Below are 18,300 nucleotides of genomic sequence, written 5' to 3'. Positions count from 1 at the left end.
CATTAAATACTATAGCCCACACCCGGAGACATACGCACACCCACTCCCACAAGCAGGCACATGACGGGAGTGACACCTCTGCACATCCACTCACTCTGCTCACATTAGTTGTTTCCCAAACACTTTGGCGAGAACTGTGAGGCTAAGGCCTGGAGAGCTTTCCTTTCCACGGCAGAACATTGTTCCGCAGAGGCTCAAATCTGCGGCTCCTAGAGGGATCGCCACAGAACAAACCAAAACATACAGCCCACGTTCACTCCGCGCATGCGCCAAAGTGCTCCTTTTGGGGTATCAGGTTAAAAACTGATTGATGAAGAACACCACATAACAGCCAGTGCTATTTACATGAGGGAGCTATTAACTCTGTTTATGTACTTAAGCTCTCACAGTGGGGAAACTCTCCTGCCCACACAACACTTTGCCTTTCTCTGGTGTCTGTCAATCTCAAAGCTCAGGGTATTTACACCTAGGAAGTGAGTGGAGCATGTCATTGTCCACTTTGGATGGCAGAGGAAGGGCAGACCAGAAGGAAGCTGAGAAGTTTTCTAGAACCCTCTTTACCCACCGTTGTCTGATGTCAGCTACTTAATTTTTTCTCTTATATGATTCATTTTTATGTACATGTATGTGTATATGTCTGTGTGAATGTTCACCATGCGTGAATTTGTGATTTGTGTAAGTGTGACGGTGTGTGTGTGACTGTGTGTGTGTGTGACTGTGTGACTCTGTGTGTGTGTGTGTGTGTGTGTGTGTGTGTGTGTGTGTGTGAAGAGCAGAAGGCATGAGATCTCCTGGAGCTGGCGTTACAGGCAGTTATGAACCACTGGACATGGGTGCTGGGAGCCAGACTCTGGTCCTCTGGAGGAGCAGGAAGTGTTCCTTGCTGCTGAGCCATCTCTCCAGCCTCCTTACTTAACTTTGCAAATCAGTTCTGTTATTTATTTATATTAGCTTTATGTTGCAGACGCAGGACACTGTGATCCCTAGGAATTGCTTGATTTTTTTTCCCCCAAAAGATACAGAGCTAGTAAATGTCATAGCCACCCAAACTATCCCTCCACACCGGAGATTCCCAAGGCCTTCCCATCTGATAAACTTCTCTTATATTAAATAATTTTTAATGTTTGATTTTAAAATAATCTCAATCTTATTTTTAAAGCACAAATGTAGAGCAAAGTATTCCCACGTGCCATTCACCCAACTTCCCCAAATGCTGGTGTCTCCTGTGAGCAGAAAACAATAATCGAAACCAAGAATTTAACCTTGATAGAAGGCTATTGTTGAACCTGTGTGTTTTATTCTAAGTTTACCAGCTGCCTCTACTATCCAGAATCCAAACTGGGTAGCACATTATATTTAATTCTCATGTTTGTTTAGAGTCTGCTAGTCAGCACTCAGGAGGCAGAGGCAGGTGGGTACCTGTGAGTTCGAAGCCAGCCTAGTCTACACAGATTCTGCCTGTCTAAGGTAATTCCCCTGTCTTTCTTCATTTTTAATGACCTTGACACTTTGGGAAAGGACTAGCCAGCTATTTTTTAAAAAATATTATTTAATTTAGACCTTTTTAAATATTCATAAAGTTTTTACAAAACCCCTGATTGAAATATGTATATCAATTACCTCTCACATCACAGGGAACATTGTGACAGTGGGGACAGAAAAAAACGTAAAACACTATCTTCTTGACATGGCATAACCATTACACTCATGAACTCATAGCAATGGTGGCTACTCGGCTACTTGTACAAGACTTGCACAAATCGAGTCACTGATAATTCTGGCATGGATGGGAGAGGCGCTTACAAGGCTCCACCCCCAGCTGAGGAGCTAGCTGTGGTAGCTGATGGCTCGTGGAAGGAGGTCATTTTTCTTTGGATGTGTGGTCATGCCTCCATGTTCCAATTCATGACCTCACACCCATACATATGTGCATGATACCAGTTGGACTTAGTGAATTGCTTAAAGCAAGCAAACAAACAAAAGATATGGAGTTGGGAATGAGATTTGGAGGAACATGGGGGGCGGTTGGAAAAGTTGGAATGGGGTAGAGCTGAACAAACTACACCATATACATATGGGAAAATTTCAAATAATAAATACAAATATTATATTTTAAAAGTTTCACGAATCACCCTATGAGCTTCTTGGCCCACCTTGTCTTTTGTATCCTTTATAATAAATTGTAATAATAGGTTTTTTAAAAAAATAATTTATTTTTTTATGTGTATGATGGTTTTGCCTGCACATATGTGTACCACACACTTGCCTAAGTGTGTCTAAAGCAGTTAGACCCTGGTTCTTGTGATTACTGGACTTACAGGCAGTTGTTAGCTGCCATGTGGGTGCTGAGAATCGAACCCATGTTATAACCACTGAGTCATCTCTCCAGCCTGACAGTGATAAGCTTTTTTAAAGTAACGGTCTGGTGTAATGCTGAGGAAAAGTTTCCTGCACCCCCAAACGATCATGGCTATGCTGTGAACATGCGCTGAGCATGTTTATCTGACAAGAGACCATTCTACATCGAAGGGTCTGATTGTGCTCACCACCATGGCTTCCCTATCCACTTGAGAAATGTTCCATGTATCTAAGGCAATTTTATTTAGTTGACAGATGATGCGGAGGTAAATTTGGTTTCACACACCACTACAGACATATGCACCTCCTCCCCAAGTCATTAACCAACAGCCACACACAGTCCGAGGCAGGATGGAGACTGACAGGGTCAGACAACAACATCCAGAGAATGTTTGTTGGGTGCTCGCAACTTCCTTTTACTCTGGCACGACGCAGTCCACTGACAGGTTTTGCACACAGCAATGTCCTGTCACTATTATCCTTCTACAGCGGAGGAAATTAAGGTTCAGAGTCTGTGGCTCAACCAGCGTCACAGCACAGCAACACTGGGACTTAAAACCCTGATTCTGAAAGCCTCGTGGTCTAGTTTTCAGCCCCATGTCTAAGGTCAAGCTCAGTGCCTATGATTTTATCCACCATGCTACTTTTATCAAAAAGCATATTTGACTCTGTGTTCCCGCTGTGCTCATTTGTGAAACCGTTTTCATTTCTTGTGTCCTAAATTCTCTCCCCAACTCGGCCGTTAATGCTCAGTTCTAAAGCTGGTTTTTCTGGCTCCTTCTTCCTTCTCTACCTCCCCCAACCCCTCAGGCTGGGAATCAAACCCAGGGGCCCTGCACATGCTAGGCAAGTACTGTCCACCCCCCTTTCTGAACACCATTCTTCTTGGGAAGCTTCTTCGGGTGGAATGAGAAACTGGGTGTCTATCGGTCCGGGTATCACTGTCCCTCCCTCTGATGTAGCGCTTCCCCATGTTGTGGTGACCCCCCCCCACCATAAAATTATTTTTCTTGCTACTTCATAGATGTAATTTTGTGACTGTTATGGATTGCAATGTAAATATCTGATATGCAGATAATCTTAGGCGATGCCTTTGAAAAGGCTGTTTCTCACACACGCACGCAAAGGATTCGTGACCCCCGGGTTGACAACCACTGCTCTAATGTGCCACAAATGAAGGCAGAAGGACTAGAAGCAGCCTGAGTATTCTCAAGTTCAACCTCCTTTGATAAAAGAGGGAATGACAGTACCACAAGGTACTAGTACTAACGGAGCCTGTACTGAGGGGCCAGGCTGTGTTCTCAATGTTGGCTACAGAGTGTACCATTCAACACTCACAACTACCCCGAAACAACAAGACAACCACCATTGCCGAAGAGGCTGCTAGGACTCGCTCCTCTCTGAGCATCTTTTCTTTCTAGGCATGAGGAGGAGGAGGGGTGGGGGTTTGCTGGATCCATGTTCCAGACATGTCGGCTCTCAGCTGTAAGGTGGAGGGTCTGTGCAGTGTCTGTTGATTGGTTTGGGGATTCCCGGAGTTTCCCCAGGGAAGCTCCTGGTTTGACTGCATTCAAACACTCTGTGCACACAGCTGGCTGAGTCAGGGTTTCTATTGCTGTGATGAAACGCCATGACCAACGCAACTTGAGGAGGAAAGGGTTTATTCAGCTTATACATCCACAGAACTGCTCATCATCAAAGGAACTCAGGACAGCAGGACGGGAACTGAAACTGGTCTGGAACCTGGAGGCAGGAGCTGATGCAGAGGCCACGGAGGGGATGCTGCTTACTGTCTTGCTTTCCATGGCTTGCTCAGCCTGCTTTCTTATAGAACTCAGGACCACCAGGCCAGGGATGGCACCACCCACAATTAGCTGGACCCTCCCCACCATCCACTAATTTAAAAATTCCCTACAGATTTGCTTACAGCTCATCTTATGGAGGCATGTTCTTAATTTAGGCTCTCTCCTCTCAGATGCCTCTAGCCTGTCTCAAGTTAACATAAAACTGCCCACCTCAAGCCTTAACTGAGTAACAGGAAAAAAAACCACAAAACAACCAAAACCTCACAGACCTTAATGCGATATAACAAAAGGTAGCGTCCTCTCATGCCAGCGTCCCACACGGGTAAACCTTTCCCTCTAGCCACTGCCCTGTCTGGAGCAGGCAGCTTTCAGATCCCTGAAGCAGGGAAGGAGAGAAATGCTTGAGACATTTCTTCCTGCCCCTGTCCTGGGTGACATGTCACTTCCTTTCTGAGCACACGGTCCTGTGTCCTCCCAAATAGTCCCATCCTCCAGACACAGTGCCTGACGCTCTCAGCCTCACCTGTCCTAGAACTCTAGCTCTGTGGTGACGTTTCTTCTTCCCACAGAGCTGCCTCCTAATATACAGTATTCTTAGAACCTTCAGCCGCTTGGGATTAAAGTAAAAGAAAGTGGGGGGCGGGGAGCCTCCAAAGCTAAAACCCTGGTGGTTTAAAATATAGAGTCTATGATACCATAAATAGATCATGGCCTCAAACTACATTTCACCCCACCCCAGGTCCTCCTGGAGTCCACGGATGTTTCAGAACTGTTTTTTGTTTTTTGTTTTTTGTTTTTTTTTAAGCCTATGATGGTTGATCATCATGGTCAACTTGACTGAATTTCCTCTGGGTGTGCCTATGAAGCTGCATCTAGAGAGGTTTACCTCAGGAAAGAACTACTCTAAATGTGGGTATCGCCATTTGGTGAACAATGGATAAAAAGAGGGAAAGGAGAAAGCCAGGCAAGCACAGGAATTCCCCTCTCCCGGCTTCCTCACTCACAGAGGCAAGCGAGCTCAACCGCCATGCCTTCACCTTCGTGGTGGGTTGCAACCTCAAGTTGTGAGCATAATTCCTTCTTTTCTTTTTTTAAGACTGATTTATTTGTATTTTTAATGTGCATTGGTATTTCGCCTTCATGTGTGTCTGTGCAGCACATGTATGCAGGGCATGTGGAGGCCAAATTCTTTGGAATTGGAGTTACAGACAGTTGTTGACCACCATGTGAGTGCTGGGAATTGAGCCTGGGCCTTCTGGAAAAGCAACATATATTTTTAACCACTAGGCCACTTCTTCAGTCAAATTCTTCTTCCTTCCTTTCATCCTTTCTTTTCTTTCTTTCTTTCTTTTTTTTTTTTTAGTTTGGTGTGGTTAGGTTTTTTTTTTTTTTTTAAGACAGGGTTTCTCTGTGTAGCCTTGGCTATCCTGGGCTTCCTTTGTAAACAATGCTGGCCTCAAACTCACAGAGATCCGCCTGCCTCTGCCTCCCCAGGTGCTGAGATTACAGGTGTGCACCCCCACCGCCCAACTAAAATCCTTCTGTTTTAAGTAGCTTCTTGTCAGATGTTTAGTCACAGAAATGATAAAAGTCACTACAATACTGTGTGAAGCCCAGGTGAGCACTATTCAGACTTTAGTCATGGATTTTTTTATATGTATTCCACCTATATTAGTTTCTTTAACTTATCATTTATTTTTAATTATCTTACATCTTTATTTCAATACATTTACTCTAAATAGGGTTTTCTGCTGCTATCATAAATGAAAACTAATGTCATTTGACCCCTCACACACACACACACACACACACACACACACACAAAATGTAGCCAAACTAAAGGATTTCAATTCAGCAAAATATCACATAGCACTAAGAAATGCTGTTTACAGGGCCTGGAGAGATGGCTCCATGGTTAAGAGCACTGTCTGTTCTTCCAAAGGACCTGCGTTAAATTCCCAGCACTCACATGTCAGCTCACAAGGGATCTGACACTCTTCCAACAATGCACATAAAATACAATTATATATATAAAAAAAAAACATAGTGTGGCTTAACTATTTTTAAAAATGTTGTTTACATATGTGCACACACACACCCCTAATACACACACACATCCCTAACACATGCACACACCCCTAACACATACACACATACTCCTAACACACACACACACACACACACACACACACACACACACACACACACCTAAAAGGACATGCAGGAAATATAAATGTATGTTGTTAAGTGAAAAGGCTAAACTACAAGGGCTATATGCTATATGACCCCAACTATCTGACACTGCTATATGGATGGAAGCAATGAACGACTTAGAGTGGAACAGAGAGGACTTTAAGGGCAGTGAAACTATTCTGACATGCAATAACAGCGGATACAAATCATTACACATGGGCGGGGTTGGGAGGAATCCTTGGAATAAGTAAAGGTAACAGAAAACCCTAGTGGGCTGGAGGTAATGAGGTTAGTACTGCTGGATCAACTGAAGCAACCATACCTCTTGGGTGGGGGATGTTGATGGGAAGACTAAGGAGTGCGTGGGAACTCTCTGGACTTCCTGCTCTATTTTCCTGTTAACATAACATTGTGCTAATGAAATGAACATTCAAAATAATAGGCGCAAATATAAACGAAGTAGTCAAAAGTCTTGTCTAGATATTGGAGTCTATCCAAAGACTGATGCCTTCTCTTTTTGTTTACAAGGGAGATTAACAACATTAGGAACGTGTTAAAGACAAACTGTTACTACAATAAAGTTCCTGCCCTAGACCCAATCCTAAGGCATGAGAGCACGCTGGGCAGGAACGACATTCATGTGTGGGCCGATGCTATTAGAAGCATATCTGTCCTATATAATCCAGAACACTAGTCCAGGGGTGGCTGGAACACATGTGCCCTGGGGATGTGCATGGAGTAAGGATTTCCTCTGACCATTCCTGCTTGGGCCTCTGCATACGTAGGCTGCTTCCAGCTTCTGGGGACTCAGGTAAAGGGTTTTCGTTAGTTTGTTTGTTTGTTTTTGTCATGTGCTTAGATCTTTGGTGTGTCAGATCAACTTCTTACAACTGCTCAAAGTCAATATTGTATTCTTGTTTTATAAACAACAAAATCCAAATCCAGGGGATTGAAAGAAATAGCCTAAGATAACCAACCTGGCGAGGGCCCTGTATGGCAGTTAAATCCTATCCTTCTGACATCAAAGCTTGTGTCACAGTACTCCCTGAAACATGGGTGGTGGTCAACAGAAGATATCTATTCTTCTTGGGGGGAAGGGGTGTTTGAAAAAGCCTGTTTTTCCCATCATTCTTCAATAGGATGAGGGAATAGACTATGTTTCTGGCCAGGTGGTCTCAAGCCAGGATAATGATTACCATAATTCCTAGGACACTAATCATCAGTGTTTGTCCTTATAGTATCAGAAAATTAAATTGGCTGGACTCTGAAGAGCTCATCTATAAGGCCCATATTTGCAATTTTAATTTATATACACAAATAAGCTCACTCACCGATACACACACACTCATAAATGTGCTTTCTTCCACATATAAGCTAAGGAGCACAGATAGCGTTATTAACATGGAATGAATATATTCCAAGAAGGAGGAGAGAGATTCAATAATCACTAAGCTTCTACTATGCGCAGGGTCATGTCTTAGCCATGATGGTAGCTTCAGGAAGGCTCTGTAGATATTCTCTTTCATCACGTTCAAGTTAACTTCCCTATAAATGAGGAAAGTAATTTGATCTGCCTTCCTCAGTACTTCTGGAGACAACTCAAAATTTCACAGAGTACCGAGTTTTCCACCCATTGTGTAACCCAGCACTGCTAATTATTATTATTTTTCTTTATCCTGTATACCTAGTAAGAAGTTTAGTGTCTGCCTCTGTTAGCTTTAGCTGCCGATTTCACACATCTTTGAATCAGAGATATTTCTGAGGCTGGGCATGGTGACTCAAACCTTTAATCCCAGCACTTGGGAGACAGAAGTAGGTGGATTACTGAGTTCAAAGCCAGCCTGGGCTACAGGGTAAGTTAGTTCCAGCACAGCTAGGATTGCAGAAAGGCTTAAATAAATAAACACAAAAAGTAAGAAGGAAGAAAAGAAGAAAGAAAAGAAGTCCTTATGAGAGCAATTAGCTGAGTTTAAAACTAGGAACTGGTTATCCTTTTATGGGGCAAGAGGTAGCTCCTTGGATCCTTAAGTTAGGCAGAGCCTATATGTTCAGATTTCCCAGTTTTTGTTTTTGTTTTTGATGGCCTTTACCTAGTACTCAACATGTAATTTATACCTAGGCCAAGCAAGACAAATGCCACATGCTCTGTCATATGTAGCTGGTAGCTTTGAAATTTTAGATTTGCATGCTTGCTTTGGAGTCTATAGATGTCAGGAAGCTAGAAAGGGCTTGTGATGGGGGAAGGGAACAGTCTTTAAGGGGTGAGGGGCAAATAGTTCACGTGTGATAGGAAACTAGAGAGGATACTGGGGATTCAAGGTTTAAGTGGGAATTGGGGCAGTACAAATGGGGAGAGAGGGTCAACCTAATCTAAGGATGTAGGAAAAACATCATGGAAACCTATTCATTTATTCAGCTAATTATAGAAATGTAATTGGGGTTGCAGGAAGGCTGGATCTGTCATTGAGAATGTGTATTGTTCTTGCAGAGGACCCAAGCATTCATGCCAGGTGGATAAGAAGCATCCAGCTGCAGGGTGACCCAAGGCCTCTGGTCTCAGGTACCTGCACTCCTGTGCACATACCCACCCACAAACACACATACTCACGATTTAAAAAGAAATCGAATTTCTAAAAGTTTATGAAAGCTAGGTGTAGTGGCTCATTCCTTTAATCCTAGTACTTGGGAGGCAGAGGCAGAGCGATCTGTGAGTCGGAGACCAACCTAGTCTACATAGTGAGTGCCAGGGCAGCCAAGGCTTGACAAGGCTTTCCCTTGAAGGCACGGGCTATCAAATGAAAATGCCAAGTGCCCAGGGTGGAATATCTCCCTGAAAGCCATCAGTCATGAAGATTCTAGGGCTCCTCCAAACAACACAGACCGTTGCTGTTGCTCTTACCATAACTGATGGCAAGACTTTTGCTGAAGATACAATACGCTTGTGTTGTGGACAGAGAAAACAAGCTGGAACTGACCAGCAAATGTCCTCCATTTTGGCTAGCTTTGATAGAGCCCGAAGAAGGCCACAGGGAAGGACAAGTCATCAATGGTATTACCCAGTGCTGAACCTGAACGCTACAATACTGACCTGCCAGGCAAGCTGTGCACAATAGTACAACTGTGATATTAAGGGTATAGTGAAAATCAAGTACTTTCTGATTAGATTTGGGGCCTGTTTCTTATGAGGAAAGTCATCCTTGGTACTATAAACCTGGTCAAAAACCCATAGCCTGGGAGTTCAAGGGCCCTAGCAGGGAACTTATTGCTGTTGTCTCACTACATGGACGTGCTGTCCAACTGGCTTCTAAATATTTCTGTTTATACCATAGGCTATGGCTGTTCTCACCACTGTCTCTCTGCAGTGGGCTGCAGTTAATGCAGAGACTCAGAATCCATCAAAGTACTAAGCACAAGTGACTGCCGAGTCTCATCCCCAAATGGGACATCTCTATCAACCCTCCAACTCAAGACCCAGGTGACACTGTAGAAAGGGAGGTGGGAGGGATGAGGGAAGGGCTCCCAGACGCTGTCTTCTGATATGAGCATTGCATTCATGAACCCACTGCTGCTGTGCTTACCCACACAAGAGCAAGCCAAGAGGACCAGCCAAGCACTCTAACAGGCAACACTAACTGGACTCAGTGGCTTACAAAATTAAAAAGAAGAAGAAGAAGAAGGAGGAGGAGGAGGAGGAGAAATGAAGTGGAAGGGGGTATTCTGGGGGATCATCAGGGGCGGTAGGAAGGGGAAATAGGGATAAATAAGATCAACATATAGTCTATATATGTATGAAATTGCCAAAGAACAAATAAAAGATATTCTGAAAAATGTAATTTATTCAATTTTGTCACAAGATTATCTCCCCTGTGTACACATCTAAGCAAGGAAGTATCAAATGTGCATATACGTATATATATGCATATGTAAATCCTGGCTTGCATACAATGCATATCAGGGTGGGGGTGTTATGCAGTTTGGGCCACACTATGTTCATTCACCAGCTCCTTTATATCCAGGCTCACCTCCAACTTGGCTTTCTTCCCAGCAAACAAGAAGTGCCCCTGCTCGGTTCCACAGCCTTTGTAGCAATGCCTCCTTCCTTCCTTCAGCCTCCTTCCCTCCCCCAAACTCATAGTTCGCATCTGGGATCCTCCAGCATGCCTAGTTCTCGGCTATCCCCCATGTTTGTCTTCTCTCTGGCTCTCTCTGGGAATTTCGCCACAACTCCCAGTTCCCCCCCTCCCCGTCCCCCATGTCCCAGCTGAATTAAGGACCTCTCTCTATGAATGGCTGAGCTCGAAGCCACACCCAGCAAATGAGCCAATCCTCCACAAACTGATGCAGACTGGCAAGTGCAAGATCACTAGAGTGAACATCCCAGTGGAGCGGCAGTTCTCAACCTGTGTGTTGGCGGCCCCTTTGGGAGTTGACCGGTTCTTTCATGAAGGGCTGCATTATCAGATACCCTGCACAATCAGGTATTTACATTATGATTTATGACACTAGCAACACTGCAGTTATGAAGTAACACTGTATAAAAAAAACGAAAGTGGCAGCTATCTGTTTTGGTATGAATCTGTATTCTTCAGTTCATGGTGGTGTCTTGCCTATCAGCCATGAAGGGCTTGCCCTGGTATGTGTGTGAAGAAAAGTCATAATTACACCAATCATGTGCTACCAACAATTTGGAGTTTCTATAAACACATGACAAAAATGTATTCATTTGATAAGGATGAGTTTGAATACTCCGCATGCTCTGTATACTGGGACAAGATGTCCTGCTGTGAGATAAGACTTGCAAAAGGACAGGGTGACATTTCTTTCTGCTTAAGTTTAAGCAATCCCTCTGGAGGGCCAGGCGTGATGGCACACGCCTTTAATCCCAGCCCTTGAGAGGCAGAGGCAGGCGGATCTCTGTGAATTCGAGGCCAGCCTGGTCTGCAAAGCTAGTCCAGTACAGTCAAGACTGCATAGAGAAACCCTGTCTCCAAAAAAGAAAGAAAGAAAGAAAGAAAGAAAGAAAAGAACAAAAGAAATCCCTCTGGACCCTCCCAAAATGTACTTTGTGAACTGAAACTCTCAAACCAAGAATGAATCTTGAGTCATCTAGTCCCAGTCATCTATATAATTTCCCTCTAAGGCAGCCTGTACCATTTTGCCTAGCTTAGATAGGAAGCACTTTATAGCATCAAAGCCCAAGTTGACTTCTGTGGAAATCCCTCACTGTGTCCCTTCTTCTTTCATACAACATGCTTTCAACATTGGATGACAACGTTTTGGACTTTGTTTTCTTTTCTTCTCTTAAATATTTCCCCTCCCCCACCCCTGCCTCAGTTACCCTGACTGTGGGTATGTCCACTTGAGCAAACATTTCATCAGTTAATTCAGAGCGTGAAGCAAGTACCAGGACTCAGACCAAGTGATCCGGTTTGGAAAAAGCACACACGGACTGCTTCCTTCCCAGATCGTATAGCCCTTTCATGATGCCTCTCTTGGACCCAGGCAAGTGTCCCTGGCTTTAGAAGGTTAATAGCTGCCCCCTCTGCAAGCACGGCTATCCACAGAGGAGTCCATGTCAAGGAATCCTGCCCCTCTTCTAGAATGTGCTCCACTTACCTGGGGCCCTGCAGTTCCTGGCTAGATAGAGACCTGCTCCTAGGACCTGCAGGGTTTTCTTCTTCAGGTCTATAAACTTCCCTCCTAGGCTAGGGGGCTAGGGGACGAAGCCACTCTTCGGGGAATGGAACGGACAGAACTCAGACAAGAGAATCAGAGTGGTCTACGGACGCCTCCATTGGCTAATACAGAATCCAGGCAAATCTGAAAGTTGTCAATTTAAACTCACTCCCCTGCTTGCTTTGAAGACTCAGTAGTCAGGTTGAAAGGATAGACTGGGTTGTAATCAACAGTTGGTTAGCTGGCTTTATTACCTGTAACTATTTTAGCCTCCGGGTTGTGAGCTCCTATTATCAGCTTTGCCTACGATCCCTAAGTTTCAGGTGTGAGTTTGTTCATTGTGCAAGGAGGTAACAATACACCAAGCACACAAGGAAATACAAAATCAAGCTGCAGTTCCTAGAAGAACAAATACACTCTCTGTCCCTGAACCGCTCCTCTTGATCTTCATTCCCAGAGTTCTCGGTGCATCTTAACTGCCCCCTCTTCAAGCACCCCTAGTAAAACCTTTATTTTGTGGTCCAATAACCCCACTACACTGGCTGAAACCTTCCACCTCATTCTTGCTTCCTGGGAACAAAGCTCTCAGGAAGCTATCCCCCCCAAAAGAACAAGAAAGGCACCCAAGTCTTTTAAATTCCTTCAAACCTGTCTCCTGCTTTTCCTTAGATCTAAAACACGCACACCCCACCCCACCCCCTGCCCTGCTCTGGACTGCATCCTTAGCCCCACCTCCGGCATCAGCTTCCCAGCCTAGCAGGTGGTGTCACCTCTCCCTTGAAAACACACTTTTCTCACATCTCTTCTGCTGCTTCCTATCAAACCTCAGCCTTTCAGCCCGAATCTGTTTCTTCTCACTGGGTCTTCAGCAGCAACAGAGAAGCCTTCCTGACTAATTGAAGGGAAAATAGCAAACCTCACCCCCCCACCCCCCTCCACTGCCATCCTTCTGAATAGGTATCCAACCCACTGGCTGTTTTTAAACCTGCCCCTTTCTTGTTCAGATAATAACAACATTCACTCAGCTTCACCGTCTGTGCGTTCTTGATCTCTGTCAGGCCCTGTGATGTCTGGGTTCGATTGTGACATCCTAGAGGACAGGGCCACATCTAACGTGCATCTCTGGCCCCTGTTCAGCCAAGCAGCAGGCCTAGGTTGACTCTTATTAAAGACTTTGGCGTTTGAGACGGAGGAAAAGCACTCTGTGCCTACAGCATTCTACATGCAAGAAAGGCATCCATGAATGGACCTGGCCCTCCTGCCAGCCTGTGAGCTGGGGCACACTTTTTAAACAAAGCTAGCAAGTCTTGCTGTCTTGCATCTGAGAGAACAATCACAATAACGGGGCGCTGCTGGCTGCCTCTGTAGTATCTGACTTGGTGTTCTGAGTCACCCTACAAAGCAAGGACTGTTGTTATTTTACAAACAAGGAATCCGAGGCACGGTTAGGCCATGTAACTGGTTCTTCACTCCAATTAGAGCCATCTGGCTTCAGGCAGCCTCAGTTCACCAACCGCGGTGCATTGTTCTTTCAGGGGGATTGGACAGCACTAGCCACACAAAGAGAGTGAGGGGCTTTGCAGAAGCCCCTGAGGTATGCTCTCAGGGGTCTTTGAGCCCAGTCTTATTTGATCAACTGGCTGAGAGGAGAGCAGAGCGGCTACTCAGGAACTTGCTCACATGGGGCCAACAGGTCTCAAAGCATTTGTTCACACCCTATCCTTCCTTCTCCAGACCCCCTCTTCTGTTTCTGGAATAGTCTAAGCCCGCTCACATTTGGGTTTGTGGGTTTGTGGTTTCACGCAGCTGGAATGCTTTCCCCAAATCTGTGTCCTGATGGGTTCTCCTCCTTGGCTTAGGTGTCAGCTTGGACAGAGCACTCTTAGGAAGGCTCTTCCTGTTTGCCCTGTCGAATATGGATGCACATGTCTCATCTTTTCCTTTCATGATTAATACATTTCCCTGTGTGCTCTTGCCTCACCTGTTTCCACTGTGATTCTCCATCTGAAATCACCTTGTTTATCTACTGGCCTATTTGCCCATTTCTGTGTCCCCAGTAGAAGGCCAGCTTCAAGACAGCAGAGATTCTCGGCTGCTTTCTTCACTCACAGACGCTTAGTACCGGAGCCATAGCACACTGTGGCTTCTAACCATTTGTTAAAGGAGTGCATGAGCAAATGGATGCAAAGTCCTCTGTGGAAACCTACAAATGTGAACCTAACAGAATCTTCCCATAACCCCTCACTACATTACTCCAAGTACTTTGCAAGAAGAGACCAAATCTTTATTTTGCTTGTCAGTCTTTTGGATCTTAGCGTAGTGGCAAATGAGAACATGGTATGTGAGAGGGGGTGTTTAGTTCCTTTGTTTGGACGGGAAAAAGAGCAAGACATTCAGCTATTTCAGTGGCAGGTCACTCATCTAGACTAGGTAGAGACAACAGCTTGACAGCGCTTGAGCTCTCTCTCTCTCTCTCTCTCTCTCTCTCTCTCTCTCTCTCTCTCTCTCTCTCTCTCTCTCTCTCTCCCTCCCTCCCTCCCTCCCTCCTTCCCTCCCTCCCTCCAGAAACTGGAACACATGAATCTCCATCTGACCACTTTTTCATCTCCCTTTCTGTTTCCTTCTCTATCCTCATCTCTCATCCTTCACCTTTCTCTAGAGTGCCCCAGCTCCTCTCTTTTGTCTTCCTTCCTCACTGAAATTCTGTGAAAAGTGGAAAGAAAGTGGGAAGCCTTGTCTGCCACGCCTACCATAACACCCATGTTCCTCCTATGACCACTATAACACAACACCATTGAAGCCACTTGGCTCCTACAACAAATCAACCCTCCCAAACATGATAACCATTTCTAAGAAGGGCTTGACTTGGTCCCGTCTCAATGCAGACACAGCCCCTTCCACCCTCCCACACAATAAGAGAACCCATTCCTCTAGTGACATTAGCTTTTTTTTTTTTTTTTTTATTCAAAGCTCCATTTATGGTGCATGGTAAAGACGAAGAACAGCAGAAGTCCCCAACCCTTGATCAGACCTTGTACCACAAGAAGGCAGTTCATAATATTGCTAATGATCGTTCTTCCTCAATTAAGGACAGTTTTTCCACGATCAAAAAAAGAAAAAACATGTTAATCATATGTTAATCTCTTACAAGGTATTTTCCCACTTCTGGGCTCTCCTACAAAGAAAGGCTATGGGAAGCAAGCAGTATCTCACGGAAGTTGGAATAGAGGCACGGAGTTATTTGAAGACTATCTCACAGCAGGTGAAATATTATCTCAGCACACATTTCAAGGCTTGCTGTTTTCTAGAGAAGAGAGCCCTTGCCAGAAGGCACATTTCCAACAGCCCCTATGATATGCACACATGTGCCAGCCCATATGGGAGAAGGAAGAAATAGTTTAGGAAGTTAATAAGCCAAATCACTCCTATGCTTTGGAGAAGCTGAGGTCCCTGAATGAGACAAGATCCTGACCAAAAGTGAGGCTCCTCTTTGCTCTCAGCCACGGAGCCATACACCACAGACAGAAGCTTGGTATTAGCAATGGAGCAACGTGCTGGAAGAAAGGCACTGAGCCCTTCTCATGTGCCAGCATTTCACTGGCTGCTTCAGGTAATCCTAGTCATCAGAAAGAGGAGGCCAGTATCTCAGAGATACTTATTTACTGCTTCCTTTTATAACGCCCAGATGGCAGCTCAAGGCGTCACCAGACCCTTAAGTGTTTTGCCCATTCAGAGACAGGAGAGGAACAATGAATGGAAATATCAGCTAAGCCTGCACCGCATACAATAAGCAAGAGCAGGGCTTGCCAGCAACACCAATGTGGCATCCTGAGGCACTGAACACTCAGGATTTCTCCACTTCAAGACACTGCTGAAGAGGTCTCTGAGGTAAACACAGAGCTCTGCCTACATCCCAACCAAATGTTCTGTCTCTTACATCCCTAACCAGACCCGATTTCCAGGTGAGCACCTGGGACTCTTTATGATGTGTTCTCACAATTCAGGACTGTTGTGAATTAGCACACATCTATCCAGTGCTGTGGGCACCAGACAGGAGGGTTGTCTGTGGAATAGACAAGGAAGAGAGAACCTGCCTTACTGGGTGGGGGATGAGGGTGGGGTGAGGGGTGGGGGGGGGTAGGGAGGAATCTCTGTTCCTTGCCATGACTGGGGAAAGTTTAAGGAAAGGCAAGGGACAGGGAATAGATGTAGCAAGACTCTTTTTCAGTGGCCCTTCAACTCACTCTGGATAGAGTATTTGGTTCCAATACAGGAAAATGCAAGATCACCAAGAGTGCCTTGGTAAACTGAGAAACGGGGGGAAAACAAAACAACCAAACGGGATTTTTGTACTTCAACCTGTGAGAACAGGAAGCAAGAACATTGTCTTGTCACAGTTTCAGAAAAGGAAGAAATTTGAATATAGAGCTGAATATGTGGGGGGGGGGGCGGGGTTTGGCAATTTTATTATCAAGAAACCAGCTAAAAGTGTTTGTCTAGAACGAGCATGACGGTCCCTCCGAGTCACTTCATTTCGTTGGTTTCGGATCTCCTGTTCTGAGGTGCATATGAAAGTTTGGGGATGAAACTGAAAAGACTTGCATTGGGTAGAGGGTGCAAAAATCAAAGTGCAACTGAGCTAGTTACCAAACAGACTCCCTCGGGCACCTATTGGTCAAACTTCACCACAAGAAACTCTAAACACTACAGTCTTTGACACTAGACACAGCATAATGGTTCCCTGGGGCAAATAATTAAGTGGTACTCTGCATGGCCTGGAGATAGCACACATATGGAAGCAGGGGAAGGAAAAAAGGACTCACCTGCTCTGGCCCCTGGAAACAGATGCGGCAGAGGGGAGTCCTCATCCCACTGTCCAAGCTACTTCCTAAAGAGTAGCAGTCCTCAGCTTTCTCCTTACAGAATTCATCAGAGGAGGCACTGCTGAGCAGGGAGGCAGGTGGCCCTGAGGCTGGGCCATCCCAGTCATCTTCCACAGAAGGAGGCAAAGGTGGTGGAGGTGGCAGAGGAGGGGTCTCCCTGCCCACGGCTTCTCGGGGGCCTCTCCAGCCTGCCCACCCTCCGGTACCCAGAGCCGGAAGGGTGTTGTTGTTGGCCGCCACACCAGGGAGCTGGGGGTCACCGTGCATGGGCAGGGGCGCTGGAGGGGGGCGCCTCAGTAGAAAAACCTTCAGGTCATTAAAGAGCATTCGACAGCGGCACTTGAGGAGACCCTGGTGGCGCAACATCTGGGGAGCTGGGGTGCACAGTCCACAGCAGCAGCAGCAGCAGCAGCAGCACCACCACCACCACCACCACCACAGCAGCCCACCCAGGGGCATGAGCATGTGATGGGGAAGCAGAGGACTTGAGAGGGGCAGCTGGAGTCTTTAAAGAGGTGGATAGGGTGGGGCTTGGGGTCCACAGTGTTTGTGAACCTCCTTTCTTATTGGCTCTTCTTGTAACCCCTCCAAGCAGCAGATAAATTACACCCTTACACTGACAACTGTGAGTCAATGATTCTAAATGCTTCTAAGAAAATACAAAGTTAAAAAAAAAGTTTTTCTTGCACTGGCAGCCCCACCTCAACCTCAGACTTAGTTCTGCCTGTTGTCTCCTTTCTGTCTTTGACATCAGAATACTACTAAGAGAGCAGAGCAACAGAAGCATCGAGGCTGGGATGCATGACCGATGTCTAATTGTCAAAAAAAATTGACACAGAAAGGGTTGCTAGGTTCTTCTCAAATCTCTAGGATGTGCTAAAACTCTTTTATATAAAAGGGTGGAGATGACTATAAATCAAATTCGGAGCAGCTAGATCCAGGCTTAAGGAAGCCAGCTCAGTGAAGAATTGAGGATTGCACGTGAGTGAGAAAAGATGGGCTTCCTCAGGTAGAAGTGATTGGGGAAAGGCAAAACAGGAAGGGGGTAGGGGAAGTTCTAATCCTCTTGGGCAGAAAACTGGGGCAATTAACCCCCAGCAGCACCAGAGTTGCTTTTAAGAGAGGAATTGGGAGGGGGGCACTGGTTGAGGGTGAAATCGGGCAAAGAGCTTGTGCTTTGCCTATGCAGCCAAAAGGCTACACAGAAGAGGTGGGATGTAGGGCGGTGGACCAGGAAAGGATGGAGGAAAAAAGAGATCTTTAACCCTCGAAGGGCTGCGTCCTTGCAGAGCCTACGGTCCTGAAAAGAGGAAGGGTGTGTGTTTGGGTTTGGGAAGGTGGTGGAGCTGAAAAAGGAGGTAGAAAAAAGGGGCGTGTGGGAGGGG

General features: G+C 45.6%; 1 protein-coding gene across 1 annotated transcript in view; it reads right to left on the bottom strand.

Moving 5' to 3' along the window:
* Nucleotides 1–17,982, bottom strand: part of Marchf4 (membrane associated ring-CH-type finger 4) — a 113,479-nt gene extending 95,497 nt beyond the window's left edge. The window contains exon 1 of the mRNA XM_051154115.1: nt 16,856–17,982. Coding sequence (XP_051010072.1) covers nt 16,856–17,380 — 525 coding nt within the window. The 5' untranslated portion in view covers nt 17,381–17,982. The remainder of the gene's footprint in view (nt 1–16,855) is intronic.
* Nucleotides 17,983–18,300: the final 318 nt, after the last annotated feature.

The sequence above is a fragment of the Acomys russatus genome, chromosome 12 (genome assembly GCF_903995435.1).
Source record: "Acomys russatus chromosome 12, mAcoRus1.1, whole genome shotgun sequence".
In the NCBI taxonomy this organism is placed as follows: Eukaryota; Metazoa; Chordata; class Mammalia; order Rodentia; family Muridae; genus Acomys; species Acomys russatus.
Note: the sequence above shows the minus strand (reverse complement) of the source record. Positions and strands in the feature narration are given on the sequence as shown.